Here is a 20178-nt window from a genome sequence, read left to right as displayed (position 1 = left end):
AAACATTTTTAATATTTTTTTTTTATTTTTTTTCCTTACTGTGGCGCTGTCCCTACCACCGACCACAAGGATGACCAGTGGCATTTTCCTCTCCAGATGTTGTATTGAATGGAGTACTACCCTCGGCCCGGAATGATTCATCCAATTTCTTGAAGAATTTTATAAGACTGCACATCGAGCCACCATGGTCGCCTTTTGAATGGCTCCATTGCTCCACTCACAGGACTTTTTTGCTGTCGCCTACCAATGTCTATTGGTGCCCTGCATCTCTGTTCATAATGGATGCGCCATTTGCAGGATCCTAATGGGGTACCTCCATTCTTTCACTCTCAGCATGTACCAGTGCCAGTACGTGTTTGTTTTTTTTTTTTTCTGCGATTAATTTGCTGTATTTTTTGTGATCAACCTTTTGTCCCTCTCTTGGGTCTCCAAATACACTCTGCTGAATCTACATATACAGTCATATGAAAAAGTTTGGGCACCCCTATTAATGTTAACCTTTTTTCTTTATAACAATTTGGGTTTTTGCAACAGCTATTTCAGTTTCATATATCTAATAACTGATGGACTCAGTAATATTTCTGGACTGAAATGAGGTTTATTGTACTAACAGAAAATAGGCATTCCGCATTTAAACAAAATTTGACCGGTGCAAAAGTATGGGCACCTCAACATAAAAGTGACATTAATATTTTGTAGATCCTCCTTTTGCAAAAATCACAGCCTCTAGTTGCTTCCTGTAGTTTTTAATGAGTTCCTGGATCCTGGTTGAAGGTATATTTGACCATTCCTGTTTACAAAACAATTCCAGTTCAGTTAAGTTTGATGGTCGCCGAGCATGGACAGCACGCTTTAAATCATCCCACGGATTTTCAATGATATTCAGGTCTGGGGACTGGGATGGCCATTCCAGAACATTGTAATTGTTCCTCTACATGAATGCCTGAGTAGATTTGGAGCCGTGTTTTGGATCATTGTCTTGCTGAAATCTCCATCCCCTGCGTAACTTCAACTTCGTCACTGGTTCTTGCACATTATTGTCAAGAATCTGCTGATACTGAGTTGAATCCATGCGACGCTCAACTGTAACAAGATTCCCGGTGCCGGCATTGGCCACACAGACCCAAAGCATGATGGAACCTCCACCAAATTTTACTGTGGGTAGCAAGTGCTTTTTTTGGAATGCCGTGTTTTTTTTTGCCTCCATGCATAACGCCTTTTTGTATGACCAAACAATTTAATCTTTGTTTCATCAGTCCACAGGACCTTCTTCCAAAATGTAAGTGGCTTGTCCAAATGTGCTTTTGCATACCTCAGGCGACTGTTTGTGGCGTGCTTGCAGAAATGGCTTCTTTCGCATCACTCTCCCATACAGCTTCTCCTTGTGCAACGTGCGCTGTATTTTTGACCGATGCACATTGACACCATCTGCAGCAAGATGATGCTGCAGGTCTTTGGAGATGGTCTGTGGATTGTCCTTGACTGTTCTCACCATTCTTCTTCTATGCCTTTCTGATATTTTTCTTGGCCTGCCACTTCTGGGCTTAACAAGAACTGTACCTGTGTTCTTCCATTTCCTTACTATATTCCTCACAGTGGAAACTGACAGTTTAAATCTCTGAGACAACTTTTTGTATCCTTCCCCTGAACAACTATGTTGAATAATCTTTGTTTTCAGATCATTTGAGAGTTGTTTTGAGGAGCCCATGATGCCAGTCTTCATAGGAGATTCAAATAGGAGAACTACAAGTGGCCACCTTAAATGCCTTTTCTCATGATTGGATACACCTGCCTATGAAGTTCAAAGCTCAATGAGGTTATAAAACCAATTTAGTGCTTTAGTAAGTCAGTAAAAAGTAGTTAGGAGTGTTCAAATCAAGAAATTGATAAGGGTGCCCATACTTTTGCACCGGTTAAATTTTGATTAAATGCGGATTGCACATTTTCTGTTAGTACAATAAACCTCATTTCAATCCAGAAATATTACTCAGTCCAAAAGTTATTAGATATATGAAACTGAAATAGCTGTTGCAAAAACCCAAATTGTTATAAAGAAAAAAGGTTAACATTAATAGGGGTGCCCAAACTTTTTCATATGACTGTACCTGAATCTATTTATACCTGGTTTCATGGGTGTGAAAAATCTGTGAGAAAAATTTGTGTGTTTTTTTTATTGGGGGGGCCCCTCCATTTTTGGAAGTTTGTTGTGACTCTGAATGGGATCATTGATATATGACAATTTCCGGTGCATCCACTTACAACACAGTGTTTACTGCTTGTGAACAATCAAATAAGGTTATGTGAAACCTGATATGCTGCCTGCATGGCATTGCCTATTTCTGACACATGTGCAGACTATATATTGTTGTAGTCAATATTATTCGGCATTTCTCTTTAGTCTGCTCATGAGTCCTAACGTTAGCGTATCCCTTTATACAAGTCGGCCCTCTGTTCTCAGACACCGCTCTTGATTGAGAACCTCCCCCCCCTTTTTTTCGGCCGGCTATGATGAGCGCTCTCCATACTTTCCACGCATGCGTGGTTTGTTTCAGCGTTGTTGGTATCTGTGGCAACGCTCTTTCACTTCTTGCTGTTTCCAGATTGCACGCTGGGTCCTACTTCCTTGCTGCTCACACAGGTGATTCATATTGTCTATTTAGTATTTTACCTTTAACCCCTTCACGACCTTGGACGGATCTGTCCGTCAAGGATCGTGTCCCGTTAAGTCCCACCCCCTGCCGCGGGCAGGCGGCGGCGGTTGGCACACATATCAGCTGTTTTCAACAGCTGACATGTGTGCCTGCTAGCCGCGGGTGGAATCGCTTCCACCCGCGGCCATTAACCCCTTAAATCTTGCTGCCAAAGTCTGGCAGCAAGATCGAAATGCGCGCGGCCATGTTTTTTACTTACCGCCGCCCCCACCGGAAGTCACATGCGTGATCACGTGACTATCGGTGGTTGCCATCGTAGCACAGGGTCATGTGATGACGCTTGCAGCTATTATGTTTCACTTTCATTTTCCCTCGGCCGAGAGCAGAGGGAAAAACAAAGTGACTGAATCTGCTGTTTACAGCTGTATAGCTGTGATCAGCAGATAGCGATCAGCGATCGGATTGCTGATCGCTATAGCCCCCTAGGGGGACTAGTAAAATAAAAAAAAAAAGTAAAAAAAAAAAGTTTTAAAAAATAAAAAAAAAAACAAAAAACCTAAAAGCTCAAATCACCCCCCTTTCCCCCCATTTGAAAATTAAAGGGTTAAAAATTAAATAAATATACACATATTTGGTATCGCCGCGTTCAAAAAAGCCTGATCTATCAACATATAAAATCAATTAATCTGATTGGAATTTTTTTGCCACTACGCCGTTTACCAAACGCCAAAATTACGTTTTTTGGTCGCCGCAAGTTTTACGCAAAATGCAATAACAGGCGATCAAAACGTAGCATCTGCGCAAAAATGGTACCACTAGAAACGACAGCTCGAGACGCAAAAAATAAGCCGTCACTGAGCCATAGATCCCAAAAAATAAGAACGCTACGTGTTTTGGAAAATGGCGCAAAACGTGCGCCACTTTTATTGGACAAACTTGTGATTTTTTTTTAACCCCTTAGATACAAATAAACCTATACATGTTTGGTGTCTACAAACTCGCACCGACCTGAGGCATCCCATAGATACATCAGTTTTACCATATAGTGAACACGGTGAATAAAACATCCCAAAAACTATTGTGCAATCACACTTTTTTGCAGTTTTTCCACACTTGGAATTTTTTTGCTGTTTTCCAGTACAATATATGGTAAAACCTATGGTTTCATTTAAAAGTACAACTCGTCCGGCAAAAAAAAAGCCCTCATATGGCAAGATTGACGCAATTATAAAAACGTTACGGCTCTTGGAAGAAAAGGAGCAAAAAACAAAAACGCAAAAACGGAAAGTGCCCAGGGGCTGAAGGGGTTAAATAGTACACACATATGTCTTAGTGGTGTTAATGTCTGCCCTTGAGAAAGCTACAAAGAGGTAGCGATACGCGTGTGGTCACCCATATCTGGTCCACCACCCTTCCTTGCCCTGCCCCGGATGGTTTTTTAGCATTTTTTTTTTGCTGCACCCTCCTTGAGGTTTTGGTATGTCATCCTGAGGGATTTTCCTTAGTTGCTCTCTGGGCTTTTCTTTATTTCTTTAGCCCGCTTGCTTGTTTATCTAAAACATGTTTGAAATGCCTGCTGGGTGTCCTGCTCCGGTCTTTGTGAACTGTACAATTTGATCTTGTTCATTTATTTTCTGCTGTTCACTTTGCCATGGGCCAGCCAGTTAATTTCATTTGAGTGCCTGTGGGATCCTCGGCATAAGCTGCTATTCTATTTTGCGGAAAGTCCTCTCCTTGTGGCACAAATATAGGGGTATTTCAGGGTTTGTTCAATATTGAAATACTATAGCAGTCAATACAAGATTGGAAAAATTTCCAGATATATCAAGAGACATCAAAGTCATGATTAGTGATAGTTCAGTGAAGTCCTAATATAGGTCAGTGGGCAAAGGGTGTACACCACCAGTTGTATTTAGTTAGGTATATAGTTATGATAAACTAAGGGGGTCTAAATACTCCCTAATGTTAACCCTACCTGGCAACGGAGGTCAAAAACACCTTAATTTTTTGGGTGCCCCCCGTTCCTCGGCGGCTAGCCCTAATTGCCCCTGTCACTATAATGATAATCTTATCCCACCACCAGAATTAATGTGCTGGAGTGCAGATTCAGTCATATGTCATAATAAAATTCAATGCACAGGGTTATATCCAAATTTCATGTAAATACTTGAAATTTCAATTCTCAGTCTAGAGTTCAATTGGAGTTCTGTAACCGATATTGAATATCGGTTACAGAACTCCAATTGAACTCTAACTGAACCACATGAGGACTATACAGAATTCCTAATACGTGGATTGATATGATGAGGAGGTATGTGCAATTCATTATGGGTCATATGTTAATCAAAGTGTCATAGATGTAACTAAGGAATACTTACCCCTTTTCATTATAGATTGATGGCCCAAATTTATTAAAAATAATTTGATATACTGATATCCCCTGATGAACCCCAAGACGTTGGGGGGAAACGCGTCGGGATCAAGCTGCGGTCAAGCTAGTCCTGGCAGGATAAGTACCGGGACCATAGGTCCATCATTCTGATTAGACCCATTAATTTATGTATGTTCTCAGTTATACAGCCTTACAGGTTAATCTCTAGACTGAGAATTGAAATTTCAAGTATTTACATGAAATTTGAACTTCACTGAACTATCACTAATCACGACTTTGATGTCTCTTGATATATCTGGAAATTTTTCCAATCTTGTATTGACTGCTATAGTATTTTAATATGAATATAATAAATGTTATGTTTTAGAGAGTAGATAAATGGTTTTCAATTGATCCTCTAAATTATAAATTGAAATTGGTTTTTGTTCAATATTGACTACAGCCTATTGGTTTTGGACCAAGAATATATATTTTTCAATGTGAGTATCTCTCAAGTGCATTAGTGCTGTTAATTGATTTTATTATTTGTCTGTGTGTATTCGTTTATCTGTATTTTTTCACTTTCACTTTGTGTTTTATGTGTGTTCTATTGACAATAAAATATTGATGATTTTTAATAATACTTCATATGTGGTGATCCCATTTTTCAGGTACGTCTTTTCTTGTCCTTGCCACGTAACGTAGTGTACCTAGGAGATCCCCGTGGGTGGTGCCATCCCACTGTTTGTCTTTCCCCTAAATACCAGGAATCCCCATAAAACATAATTCTAGAGCATTTTTTTTTCGATTCTGACTTTTTGTCCTTTCTCTCGGAAATGTAAAAATAAATTGACGACAGGGTGTCACCAAATATTGTGTTGAATTTTCCCTCCAACTTTTTGAAGATGGATAAAACATCAACAATCCATTCTAAAGATCCATCAGAACGGTTATTTCATGGGGAATACATGTATTTAATATAGAAAACATCAGCAGATTTGTTAGGTCCTCTTTGTTTACAACCCTATAGAGGAATAAAATGGGGAAAATAAAGAAGTTCTCACTGGTGTAGTCCTCCTCTGAGGAGTATCCAGAAGATGAGGTAGATTTGTCATACGTCGTCTGTACTTCTGAGAAGCCGTTCTTGTTGTTGCTGTTATATGAAGTATCGATTCCCAGTCGTTTACGTACCAAATCGCTTTCTCCTGTAAAACAGATTCATCGTTAATGTTGGAAATAGTCTGCTACTTCACATTTTAAGACACTAAACCTAAATATAGCTTATTCTTCTACACTCTATGTGCCTGCAGACTTGTGAACCCTCACAGCATACGCAGGATTCTCCGGTGCTGGCAGCGAGAGCAGGCTGTCACGTGACCGTAAGTGTGCAATTAGCACATATGTAGTCACTATCACGCTGTACAAAGGGCTGGTAAGAAGTAGTACAGCGTATTCCCCACTAGGTGGCAGCAGAGTAGTGAAGGAGAGTCAAAGTAACACTATAACAGAAAGGCAGCTGAAGTACAGCAGAATAAATTCAGCAGGCAGTTCACAGGCGAAATACCAGGGAACAATAGAGTAGTCAAACAGTCAGGGTCAAACCGGGAAGTCAAGTCACTGCAGATGGAGGATCAAGATCAGGTCAGAAAACAGAACTGAAGTCGGATGCTGGAAGATCAGGTATGCAGAGGGAAACACAGAGGGTTCAGGGAACAGAAGACAAAACCGGAGGGTGAGGATACACAAACACTGGAAGAAGACAAACCAGGATGAGTAAACAACTGACAGGAGCGGAAAGTCAGGGACTGGGACAGACGGACGAAAAGAGGAGGGTACAGGTCAGAGCACGGTAACTAGGAGTCTGATCAAACAGGTAACTTCACCAGAGCCAGTCACAGGCTGCAAAGCAAAACTATAACCAGCACTGGAATGCTGATGCAGCAACCAGATCTAGTGTCTCCTGAACAGGAATGAGGCTGATGGGAGTTAACCCCTGACATGACCAAGCCGGGTCTGGGAAACTCTAGAGCAAGGAATACCGGTCCTGGATCATGAAAGTCACATGCCGACTAGACTTGCATGGCCTTGGTCCATTCATTTGTATTGAGCAAGGCTGCATAAACAACTAGCCAGAATGTGTACAAAAGTATTCCAATCAAAAACTTGTGGCCATGTGACTGCCCTCTCTTTGCGTCAGCAAATCCCATCAGCATGTGGTGCACATACTGCAAGGGTTCGAAAGTCTGAAGTCACATAGAGAGACTGCATATTTTCATATCAAACCTGGAGAATCCGTTTAAGAAAAAAATTCATCCTGGGAAGAACCTGACCCCAATGGTTCAGCATTAGTCTTACCTAAAAGTCTAGCTTAGAAACAAAACACCAGTAAAGTAAATATAAGAAAATATATTTCTTTTGTCAGTCAGACCAGTCTTTAAAGGGGCATTTCTCAAGTTGTCTCTTGAGCAGCACATAGCTGGGCAGTCTCCTTTCTTGCTGGCTTCTTGGAGGGCAGGCTCTCCTCCTTGAGTGACAGCTCTGATCATGAGCTCCATCCTATTACAGCACATTAATGGTCAGCGTTTGTTCAGAGTCTACACTGTTATAACTGTACATATAGAGATAAAAGTGCATTTGAACAAGCGCATTGCTAAAAAGCAAGAGCTGTGAATATGTAAACTATTCTGGAAACTGGAATTGCTGGATGCCTGATGACTGTGATTATGCAAGACTGATAAGAGCCTGAACTGAGATGGAGAAGAAGGAGGTGAACAACTAACTGCTGTATATTAATCAATGGACTGAAGACAGCTGACTGGGATGGAGTTAACCCCTCTCCTGGAATGTAACTACTGCGCATACTGGGCCAGGCCTTGGTGCCGGAGCTCTTTGGAAACTATCTGAACAGTATGTAAGATAAAAGCCCACACAGCAGTAAAACCACAGCAGATAAAAGAGCAAGTCAATTGTAAGCTTGCTTATTTTCAGACTGCCTAACTAAAGCAATTTAATAATATGAGAATACCTCTTTAATGAAGCACTGCAGCACAGAGCAGGCTGCTCTTACTAAATCTTTCATTCTTGTGTTATAACCTCTGTTTTGTTTTTGTTATTACTGAGAGTGACACTCCTATAGCAGAAAAGTAAAGGTGTCATTATCTACAATTTTATTTTACATTATAGTGTAGTTTTCAATCACAGTGGCATATTTAGAATGAAAAAGAAAGGATCCTCTAAAAGAAGGGAATTTTGTTTACTTACCGTAAATTCCTTTTCTTCTAGCTCCTATTGGGAGACCCAGACAATTGGGTGTATAGCTTCTGCCTCCGGAGGCCACACAAAGTATTACACTTTAAAAAGTGTAACCCCAATTATTAGACGCTTTTGTCACGAACGGTCAAAGATCTATTAACTTATCATAAAAAACCCATTTCCTGGTTTGGACGTATAAATACGTTTAAGATGGACATACTCCCTCGATTTCTGTGCATTTTTCAGGCGGTCCCGATACTCCCTCCAGCGAGCTTTTTTCGAACCCTCAGGGCCGCACTGATTCAATTTGTCTGGGGACACTCCAGAGCTAGAGTAAAATATCAAACGCTTACTCATTGCACTTCTACGGGGGGTGCTGGACTTCCAGACCTCCGTGGATATCATCGGGCGGCCCTGCTGGTTCGATTATTTGACTGGCATTTCAATGCAAATTCTAAAAAATGGATCACATTGGAACAGGAGAGCTCATCAGTCCCCTTAAAATATTTACCATGGATAGAGTCCCGGGAGGGGGTGGGATTAACTTCTGCAGATTTTTTGATTCGTGCTACATTGAAGGTATGGGATCAAATAAAAAATAAAACAGAAAGGCGGGTTGGTGGGGTGTCCTTTCCTCCTTGCACCAATTTTGTCCAATCCAGAATTCCCTCCGGGAATCGGCCGTTCCAATTTTCTGAGATGGAGCGTGCGGCGGGAGGACAGGTTATACCACGCCATGGCTGGGTCCAATTTGATGTCTTTTGCAGACATGCAGAATATGGATCCCCCCCAGACCCTATCGTGGATTGAGTATAGGCAATTACTCTCATTTGTTAGTGCTCGATCAAAGGGAGGACGACATTTGGCAATTGCTTCAGCTTTACCCTTTGAGAAATTGTTCATGCAGGAATCGTTGCCCCCCCATCTGATATCAATTATTTATAAGTTGTTGGGGCGGGCTGTTCCCTCTGCGGACTCAGATCCTAATTTTATGACCAACTGGGAGGAGGAGATGGGGACGACCTTCACAAACGAGCAAAAACAGAAAGCATATATATTTACTCACAAAATGTCTACTGCTGGACACGCAAAAGAGAAAAACTATAAGATTTTGACAAGGTGGTATCAATACCCGGTGAGGCTCCACAGGATTTTTCCATCGGTTTCTGAGATGTGTTGGCGCTGTGAAACTGAACGTGGTACAATGTTACATGTGTGGTGGGACTGTTCTAAAATCAAACCGTTTTGGGAGGCAGTTTTTCAGACATACACGAAAATAACTGGAGAGGTGGTGCCACAGTCCCCTCAAATAGCATTATTATCCATGCTTCCTGGGTCCTTCAAAGCCCAAAAGGGGGGCCTATTACGGTTTTGTCTAACGGCAGCAAGGGCAGTGATACCCAGACATTGGCGATCAATAGAGGTTCCGTCCTTGGGGGAGTGGCAGCAGGAATTTGCATATATCCATCATATGGAGGATCTGTCAGCAGAAGCGGAGGGCAATACGGAAAGGTTCCTGAAAATATGGACGCCATGGATATTATATAAGGATACTAATGATTATCGAACCCTTTTTGACACCCGTCACTCCTAGCTCTCCTTCCCTTCCCCTTGGCCCTTCTTGTGCACCTTTCTAATACTACCCTTCTTTTCTTCAGTTCTTACTCTTTCTTATCTCGTTCTTACTTTTTTCTTTTGATCAAAAAATTCAAGTTTGGAAGTGCATATAACCTCAGTGGGGTATTAGAATTTTTTCAATGTAAAGGTGTGGACACAGAAGAGATTCCCCACATGATGTGAAAAACTGTTTTACAACTGACATATAAGTATTCCTTCTGTTTCAAATGTAAGAATATATAGTAGTTTTAGCTACAATAAGTTGTTAGTTAATATAGGGCATAATTGTGGCAATAATATGAGGAATACAGGATGAAAATCAATCTAAGTCTGTAACAAGATGTATACGTCATGTTGATGATACTGATGATCTTTTTCTCTTTCTGTTCTTTGTCTTTTTGTTGTGAATTATTCAATAAAGAAAGATTAAACAAAAAAAAAAAAAGTGTAACCCCTCCCCTCTGCCTATACACCCTCCCGTGGATCACGGGCTCCTCAGTTTTGGTGCAAAAGCAGGAAGGAGAAAACTTATAAATTGGTCTAGGGTAAATTCAATCCGAAGGATGTTTGGAGAACTGAAGACCATGAACCAAAAGAACAATTCAACATGAACAACATGTGTACACAAAAGAACAACAGCCCGAAGGGAACAGGGGCGGGTGCTGGGTCTCCCAATAGGAGCTAGAAGAAAAGGAATTTACGGTAAGTAAACAAAATTCCCTTCTTCTTTGTCGCTCCATTGGGAGACCCAGACAATTGGGACGTCCAAAAGCAGTCCCTGGGTGGGTAAAAGAATACCTCAATAAAAAGAGCCGACCGGCCCTCCTCTTACAGGTGGGCAACCGCCGCCTGAAGGACTCGCCTACCTAGACTGGCGTCTGCCGAAGCATAGGTATGCACTTGATAGTGTTTCGTGAAAGTGTGCAGACTAGACCACGTCGCTGCCTGACACACCTGCTGAGCCGTAGCCCTGTGCCGCAATGTCCAGGACGCACCTACGGCTCTGGTAGAATGGGCTTTCAGCCCTGAAGGAAGCGGAAGCCCGGAAGAACGGTAGGCTTCAAGAATCGGTTCCTTGATCCACCGAGCCAAGGTTGACTTGGAAGCCTGCGAACCCTTACGCTGGCCAGCGACAAGGACAAAGAGCGCATCTGAACGACGCAGAGGCGCCGTGCGAGACACGTAGAGCCGGAGTGCTCTCACCAGATCCAAAGATTGCAAATCCTTTTCACATTGGTGAATTGGATTAGGGCAAAATGAAGGTAAGGAGATATCCTGATTGAGATGAAAAGTAGATACCACCTTAGGGAAAAATTCCGGGACCGGACGCAGAACCACCTTATCCTGGTGAAACACCAGGAAGGGGGCTTTGCATGACAGCGCTGCAAGCTCAGACACTCTCCGGAGTGATGTAATTGCCACTAGAAAGGCCACCTTTTGCGAAAGACGTGATAAAGAGACATCGCGCAGCGGCTCGAAAGGTGGTTTCTGAAGAGCCGTTAGCACCCTGTTAAGATCCCAGGGTTCCAGCGGACGCTTGTAAGGTGGGACTATATGGCAAACTCCCTGCAGGAACGTGCGGACCTGCGGAAGCCTGGCTAGACGCTTTTGAAAAAATACGGAGAGCGCCGATACTTGGCCCTTGAGAGAGCCGAGTGACAAACCCTTGTCCATTCCGGATTGGAGGAATGAAAGAAAAGTGAGTAAGGCAAATGGCCATGGAGAGAAACCGTTATCAGAGCACCAGGATAAGAAGATTTGCCAAGACCTGTAATAGATCTTGGCGGACGTTGGCTTCCTGGCCTGTCTCATGGTGGCAATGACATCCTGAGATAACCCTGAAGACGCTAGGAGCCAGGACTCAATGGCCACACAGTCAGGTTGAGGGCCACAGAATTCAGATGGAAAAATGGCCCTTGTGACAGTAAGTCTGGGCGGTCTGGAAGCGCCCACGGTTGACCCACCGTGAGATGCCACAGATCCGGGTACCACGACCGCCTCGGCCAGTCTGGAGCGACGAGAATGGCGCGACGGCAGTCGGACCTGATCTTGCGTAACACTCTGGGCAGCATCGCCAGAGGAGGAAACACATAAGGCAGTCGGAACTGCGACCAGTCCTGAACTAACGCGTCCGCCGCCAGAGCTCTGTGATCCTGAGACCGTGCCATGAATGCCGGGACTTTGTTGTTGTGCCGTGACGCCATGAGATCGACGTCCGGCGTTCCCCAGCGGCGACAGATCTCTCGAAACACTTCTGGGTGCAGAGACCATTCCCCCGCATCCATGCCCTGACGACTGAGAAAATCTGCTTCCCAGTTTTCTACGCCCGGGATGTGAACTGCGGAGATGGTGGAGGCTGTGGCTTCCACCCACTGCAGAATCCGCCGGACTTCCTGGAAGGCTTGACGACTGCGAGTGCCGCCTTGGTGGTTGATGTATGCGACGGCAGTGGCGTTGTCCGACTGGATACGGATCTGCCTGCCCTCCAGCCACCGCTGAAAAGCCAATAGGGCTAGATACACTGCCCTTATTTCCAGAACATTGATCTGAAGGGAAGACTCTACCGAAGTCCAGGTTCCCTGAGCCCTGTGGTGGAGAAAAACCGCTCCCCACCCTGACAGGCTCGCGTCCGTGGTGACCACGGCCCAGGTTGGGGGGAGGAAGGATTTTCCCCGAGACAGAGAATTGGGAAGGAGCCACCACTGAAGTGACGTCTTGGTTGCAAGGGAAAGAGAGACGTTCCTGTCGAGGGAAGCCGACCTCCTGTCCCATTTGCGGAGAATGTCCCATTGGAGCTGCCGTAGATGGAATTGCGCAAACGGCACTGCCTCCATCGCTGCCACCATCTTCCCTAGGAAGTGCATGAGGCGCCTTAAGGGGTGTGACTGACTCCGAAGAAGTGATTGCACCCCTGCCTGCAGAGAAAGCTGTTTGTCTCGCGGTAGCTTGACTACCGCTGACTGTGTATGAAACTCCATCCCGAGGTAAGTCAGTGATTGGGTCGGTGTCAACTTGGATTTTGGGAAGTTGATGATCCACCCGAACTGCTGGAGAGTCGTCAGAGCGACTGTAAGGCTGTGTTGACACGCCACCCGAGAAGGGGCCCTGACTAGGAGATCGTCTAGGTAGGGAATCACCGAGTGGCCCTGAGAGTGTAGGACCGCCACGACGGATGCCATGACTTTGGTGAAAACCCGTGGGGCTGTCGCCAGGCCGAAAGGCAATGCCACGAACTGAAGGTGTTCGTCCCTGATGGCGAAACGCAAGAAGCGTTGATGTTCGGGTGCGATCGGCACGTGGAGATAAGCATCTTTGATGTCGATCAATGCTAGGAAGTCTCCTTGTGACATCGAGGCGATGACCGAGCGGAGAGATTCCATCCGAAACCTTCTGGTTCTCACGTGTCTGTTGAGCAGTTTGAGGTCCAGAACGGGACGGAATGATCCGTCCTTTTTTGGCACCACGAACAAGTTGGAGTAAAAGCCGCGACCACGTTCCTGAAGGGGAACGGGGGTCACAACTCTTTCTGTCTTCAGAGCGTCCACCGCCTGAAAAAGTGCGTCGGCCTGAGCGGGGGGCGGAGAGGTTCTGAGGAAACGAGCCGCAGGACGGGAGCTGAACTCTATCCTGTAACCGTGAGACAGAATGTCTCTCACCCATCGGTCTTGAACATGTGGCCACCAGGCGTCGCCAAAGCGGGAGAGCCGGCCACCGACCGAGGATGCGGTTAGGGGATGCCGAGAGTCATGAGGAGGCCGCCTTGGAGGCAGTGCCTCCTGCGGCCTTTTGGGGGCGTGACTTGGACCGCCACGCATAGGAGTTCCTCTGGCCTTTCTCCTGCCTGCTGGACGAAGAGGATTGGGGCTTGGCGGAGGGCCGAAAGGACCGAAACCTCGATTGTATTTTCCGTTGTTGAGGTCTCTTAGGTCTGGACTGGGGTAAGGAGGAGTCCTTTCCCTTGGATTCCTTAATAATTTCATCCAATCGTTCGCCAAACAAGCGTTCGCCAGAAAACGGCAAACCGGTTAAGAACCTCTTGGAGGCCGAGTCTGCCTTCCATTCGCGCAGCCACATGGCCCTGCGGACTGCCACAGAGTTAGCGGATGCCACAGCTGTACGGCTAGCCGAGTCTAGGACTGCGTTCATGGCGTAGGAAGAAAAAGCTGACGCTTGAGAAGTCAAAGACGCAACTTGCGGAGCAGAATTACGTGTGACAGCATTAATCTCAGTCAGACAAGCCGAGATAGCTTGGAGTGCCCACATGGCTGCAAAGGCCGGGGCAAAAGACGCGCCCGTGTCCTCATAGATGGACTTCACCAGGAGCTCTATCTGCCTGTCAGTGGCATCCTTTAGCGATGAGCCATCTGCCACCGATACCACAGATCTAGCCGCCAATCTAGAGACTGGAGGATCCACCTTGGGACATTGAGCCCACCCCTTAACGACTTCAGCAGGGAAGGGGTAACGCGTGTCAGTGAGGCGCTTAGTAAAGCGCTTGTCCGGAACCGCTCTGGGCTTCTGGACAGCGTCTCTGAAGTTAGAGTGATCGAAGAACGCACTACGTGTACGTTTGGGGAACCGAAACTGGTGTTTCTCCTGCTGAGACGCCGACTCCTCCACAGTAGGAGGCGTGGGAGAGAGATCCAACACCTGGTTGATGGACGAGATAAGATCATTCACTAATGCGTCCCCCTCAGGTGTATCAAGGTTAAGGGCGACGTCAGGGTCAGAGCCCTGAGCTGCGACGTCCGCCTCGTCCTCCAGAGAGTCCTCAAGCTGGGAACCCGAGCAGCGTGAAGAAGTCGGGGAAGATTCCCAGCGAGCCCGCTTAGCCTGTCTAGGACTGTGGTCCTGGCAGGAGTCCTCCGCGTGGGACCTAGGGCCCAACCTGGGAGCGCGCTGCGGCTCAGACCGAGAGGGGCCTGGAGGTGACGATCCAACAGGGGCCGGGGCCTGTGTAAGGACCGGTCTGGACTGCAAAGCTTCTAGCAGCTTGGCAGACCATTTGTCCATAGACTGAGCCATGGATTGTGAAAGTGACTCAGAGAGTTTCTCAGCAAAAGAGGAGAACTCTGTCCCTGCCGCCTGGACAGGGGGAGCAGGGGGGTCTACATGAGCCGAGGGGTCCACTAGTGACCGAGGCTCCGGCTGAGCAAGTGAAACAGGGGTCGAGCATTGCTCACAGTGAGGGTAGGTGAAACCCGCAGGTAACATAGCCCCACAAGAGGTACAGGCCGCAAAAAACCCCTGTGCCTTAACAGCTTTGCTCCTTGTGGACGACATGCTGTTGTCTCCTAGGAGAATGATCACTGAGGGTATATGGGCAAAAACAGGGTATACAGCCCGACCGAACAGAAATATATATATATAAATACGTATCTATTCCGGCACCCTGGGGGGGACCAGCACCGGGTGACCGGTGTGGCTTACCGACCGCTAACAAGCGGAGTGTGTGCCTCCAGATTCCCAGCTTTAGGTCCCCTGGAGCTGCAGAGCTGTTCCTGAGAATCCTCCACCGGCAGAATGCTCAAAAAATGGCTGCCGGAGCTCTCAGGGGAGGAGTGGAGCCGTGGGCGGCGCCAGGAAAGTGCGGGAATCTGGGGTCCCCACAGTGATCAGTGAGGGGGGAGGAAACATGCAAGATGCTCCAGCCCTCACATCCGACGTCAGGTCGGCAGTCCCGCCCTTACCCCTGACAGGCAGGCCCGGGGGCGGGATTTTTGCGACTAGGCCGCGATGAAGCCGGGGACTAAATTTGAGACCGCGCCCGACAAGCAGGCACGGTCGGCGCGGAAGTCCGCCGGTCTTCTCAATTCAGCAGCTGCCGCAGCGTCCGGGAGGGAGGTGCGCTCCTGCATATTCCCCAATGGGGACACAGAGTACCTTAGAGTTGCAGGGCCCGGTCCCTGAGGTTGAATAGACTCCGGTCCGGCAGATTCCCACAGGGGCTGCGGAGGGAGCACGGTCCCAGCAAATGGCTGACCGTTCAGGATCCCACTTCTCCCAGAGCCGCTAAGGGATGGTGAAGGAGACGGCATGAGGCTCCGGCCTTTGTACCCGCAATGGGTACCTCAACCTTAACAACACCGCCGACATAGTGGGGTGAGAAGGGAACATGCCGGGGGCCCTCTTTTCTTCCAACTGACATAACTAATATGAGAATGCATGAGTGGATGTGTGCCTCCTTCCACACAAAGCATAAAACTGAGGAGCCCGTGATCCACAGGAGGGTGTATAGGCAGAGGGGAGGGGTTACACTTTTTAAAGTGTAATACTTTGTGTGGCCTCCGGAGGCAGAAGCTATACACCCAATTGTCTGGGTCTCCCAATGGAGCGACAAAGAAACAAGACATTGAAGCAGATGGCATTATGTCCAGATGAAGTCAAGAACATGATTATTTACTACAAAATCAGTGTGGGCCTAAGATAGCTGAGAAAGTAGTATCACAATATCTAAAAATACACATGTTCAAGTAAAGGGCTGTATAACTGCAATAACTAAAAAAAAAAAAAGTACACACATTGTATTTATTGAAGTTATACACTAGATGCTGAAAAATATGAAAACTACTGTGACGCTATACTCTGGAATGAGGAGATAAAGATATATATTTTTTGGAACTGATGGCTTCAAAACTGTATTGCGTCACACATGTGGAGTACAAACAAAATTCCTAATGCCTACAGTGAAGCATGATGGTGTCAATGTCCTTATGTGGGGCTGCATAAGAGCTACTGGTGTCGGGGAGATACAGGCCATTAATGGTATCATCAATTCACAGATCTACTGCTCTATTTTGAAAGAGAAGATGCTACCATCACTCCGTGCTCTTGGTAGACGTGCACTTTTCTAACATAATGACTATATCTATAGCATTTCTGAAAAAGAACAGGATGAAAGTGATTCCGTGGCCAAGTGTCTCCTCTTCTGAACCCAAGTGAGCACCTATAGGGAATTCTGAATAGACAAGTTGTCATCACTCTCCATCCAGCATCCAGGGGGTTGTACTTATTTATGCTGAGCACTGTATAATAAAAAAAGCTTTATTCCATTTCAAAAATTTAGTTAAAAAGCACATAAAAAGTAGAACTAGTGGTGTCAACACATGACAAAAAGTCAGACATGAGGGTACTCACATCTCATAGTATATGTGTATAACGTTTCATTAGTAACAAATATTAATGACACACGGTGTATGTATCAACTGTTAATTCTCTAATAAATACTAATCCTAGCTTCACATCAAGCTAAATAAATATGTAAACCATACAAATAATGTCAATATACAGTGCCAATATATAAAGGATACAACAGTAACACACCAAATTAATCAAGATAGGTTGGACGCATATCCCAATTAACTAGAAGACAATATCAATCATCACACTTGCCATATTAAAATAAAGTAATGAATGAGATAGTTTAAGTATCATAGAAGGGAGCCCCCTCACCCTTATGTGCGTTTCACCTCAGCTTTGTCAAGGAATCTGGCAAAAGCTGAGGCAAAATAGGAAGTTGGTTACTGAGGATCAAAAGAAGGCAGAGTTCATAAATGTGATCATCTGCTCTGTACATACCAAAGAAGAGAGAGATTGGCTGATGTACCTGATCTAAGTGCTTTTAATATGTCAACTAATGCACTTACACAGGTGACTGCTATCAATATTGGAAGATCCTCTGCCACAATAGATGAAGATAATAAACAGTCTAGCAAAAAAAAAAAAAAATGGTGGCACAATACAGTTTTTCTTTTTTCAATAAATCTATAAAAATAGTAAAATCAAAAGGGCTTTTACATGCAAAAGGTTGTTTTGCATCACTTGACAGCCTCTGCCTGCAGCGCGTCTCTCAATACAAATACAATTGATATTATTGTATATGGCAAGCGCTGCCCATTTCTTTCTTCTTGTAGGAATGTTTGAATAATCTCATCCATTGTGGCAGAACATCTTCCGATATCAATAGCAGTCACCTGTATACGTATCATGCAAGAGACGATCCAAGAATCCAAATAGGAGTGATGGCAAGGAATTTCTATTTTCTAATTTGAACTATCATGAGTCTAAGCTGATTTGGGGATAAATTTAGTATAATAGTGGCCCAAGGTCAGAGGATTATATTTTGCATTCCAGAGGTTAGAATGAGTAACATCTACAGAAGACATGTTATGGTTGGCACTGCGGGTGCACAAGTGGTAGGATGAATACTACACAATGCATGAAAGACCATGGCACTTCGTTGCAGTGAAAAAAAACATGGCCAACGTTTCTGTTCTTCTGGACCTTGATCATTTCTTGATAGGAGCAATGTGGTGCTCAGTAGAGAGACTGGTCCCGGAGGACTGAAATATTGAGAATCTTGTAAATTGTGGTACCCATGAAGATGACACGCTGACATTTCAATAAAATTATCTTCACCTCAACGAAGAAGAGCCATGGTCTTTTGTTCATTAGGGGCAGACTATAGTGAAGAGTACATTTTTAATGATATATCTTAAATGACCTTTTTTGGCCTTTTTTTGTTAACATGTGGATTTCACTCAATGATTTGGAATAAAAAGCAGTACAGTGAGTTTTATATACAATTGGTGCTCAGACATTTGAAACCTATATTGGCAAAATGCTTGCTAAGGGACACAGATCTGGCCTATGGCCACTTAAAAGGAACCCATCAGCTCATTCATGCTGCTTGAACCACAAGACACATCAGTAGTTTGAACTACATGAATCGGACACGGATAGTCTTATTTCAGCTATGTAACTTTGTCTCTGAAACGCCTCAGTGTTTCATAGTAAAGCACGGCTGTAATTACGCAGCCGGCGTCTGATTCGGGCTGCCCATGCTTCGGGCTCATAAATCAGTTGAGAGGAGCCCTTTATGCCCGTTAGCACCTCTGTGTATATGTCGAAAGACATAATGAATTAAGTCCAGAGTCTGGATGTTGAGTTCAAAGAAGCGTTTCATGCTGTATTTGTCTTACCCCAGGCGGTTCCTCCATAGCCCGTTTGTTCTAGGGCTGCAGATAAGCCACTTCTGTTTTGGCTGACATAGGAGGTTTCACTGTAGTACTTGTGTTCTGTTGTCTGTTGGGAGGTGGGAGCTCGTCGAACGGTGGTCACTTTCCTTCTGGTACTCCTGTAGAAGGGGTTAATAATACATTTCGTAAAGTACATGCAGACACAATGTGATCATATTTGGTAAGCATTTCATCTGCAAAAACACTTAAAGGTATCGTAGCAGGGTCATTTGTCATATCAACTTAGTTATATCCACACATTTTGAACCTTTTCATTATGAGTAGCTGTGTCATGTCATCACCAGTGTGACCCCCCAGTCTAGTACATGCTCTACTGCAGAAGTCCTTAACCTTTCTGACCTCGAGAGACACATTTACATCTGAAAGAGGGTCAGGAGCCACATCCAGCTCTAAAGGTCACGTTACACGCCACGATATATCTGACGATATGTCGTGGGGTTACGGTTTTCGTGACACACTTCCGTCGTTGTTAGCGACCTCGTTGCATGTGACACCTACGAGCGACTCCGAACGATCGTAAAACTAGCAAAAATCGTTGATCGTTGACATGTCGTTCATTTTCAAAATATTGTTCGTCATTTCGAACGCAGCAGACATATTGCTACGTTTGACACCCTGCAAGCGACGAACAACATCGTTAGTGCGTCCATCATCAGCGACGCAGGCGTGTCGTTACAAACAATGCTCCACGCCTCCTCCGCTCTGATTGGTGGTCCCAACTGCATTTTGATTTGGCAGCCATGGTTGATAATTATATGCCTCTGTCATTGCCGGAATCGTTGGGAGGAATGCTGTGTGACGGTGTCCACAAGACCGCCTTGGTAAAATAATATATCGTTGAACTATGTAGTGTCGTTTGTGAGATGGGTACGTGTGACCTCTACAAAACGACCTATGAGCGATCTCGGCAAATCGTAGCAACGATCTGGGCGTGTCACATCGCTAACGAGATCGCTAGCGATATCATTGTGTGTAAAGCGGCCTTAAGAAAGGGTTACGATCCACATCTAGCCTCCTCTCACAGTAGTGATACTTAGAGCCCCTATTACTGGTATAACGAGAGCCAAAGCTTTTCTTTCATCATCTTATCTTCATCATCCATACAGGCCGACATTGCAGTACTGTGCATACGCACTTTGATCTGCCCGACTCATGGCACATCAAAGTACTGTAATGTGCAAGCGCACAGAAAGGAGAAAGACCTCCCGCGCATGCACACTACAATACTTTGATGTGCCCTGACCTGGGC

General features: G+C 45.2%; 1 protein-coding gene across 3 annotated transcripts in view; it reads right to left on the bottom strand.

Annotated features, from left to right (window-relative positions):
- SUN2 (Sad1 and UNC84 domain containing 2) overlaps positions 1-20178 on the bottom strand; it is a 134362-nt gene that overhangs the window by 89137 nt on the left and 25047 nt on the right. For all 3 annotated transcript variants that reach the window (XM_075321857.1, XM_075321859.1, XM_075321858.1), the window contains exons 4-5: positions 18873-19027; positions 6087-6227 (exon numbers count right to left, since the gene is read on the bottom strand). In XM_075321857.1, coding sequence (XP_075177972.1) covers positions 6087-6227; positions 18873-19027 — 296 coding nt within the window. The remainder of the gene's footprint in view (positions 1-6086; positions 6228-18872; positions 19028-20178) is intronic.

The sequence above is a fragment of the Anomaloglossus baeobatrachus genome, chromosome 8, assembly GCF_048569485.1.
Source record: "Anomaloglossus baeobatrachus isolate aAnoBae1 chromosome 8, aAnoBae1.hap1, whole genome shotgun sequence".
NCBI classification, from domain to species: Eukaryota; Metazoa; Chordata; class Amphibia; order Anura; family Aromobatidae; genus Anomaloglossus; species Anomaloglossus baeobatrachus.
This window is presented reverse-complemented; position numbering and strand designations above follow the sequence as displayed.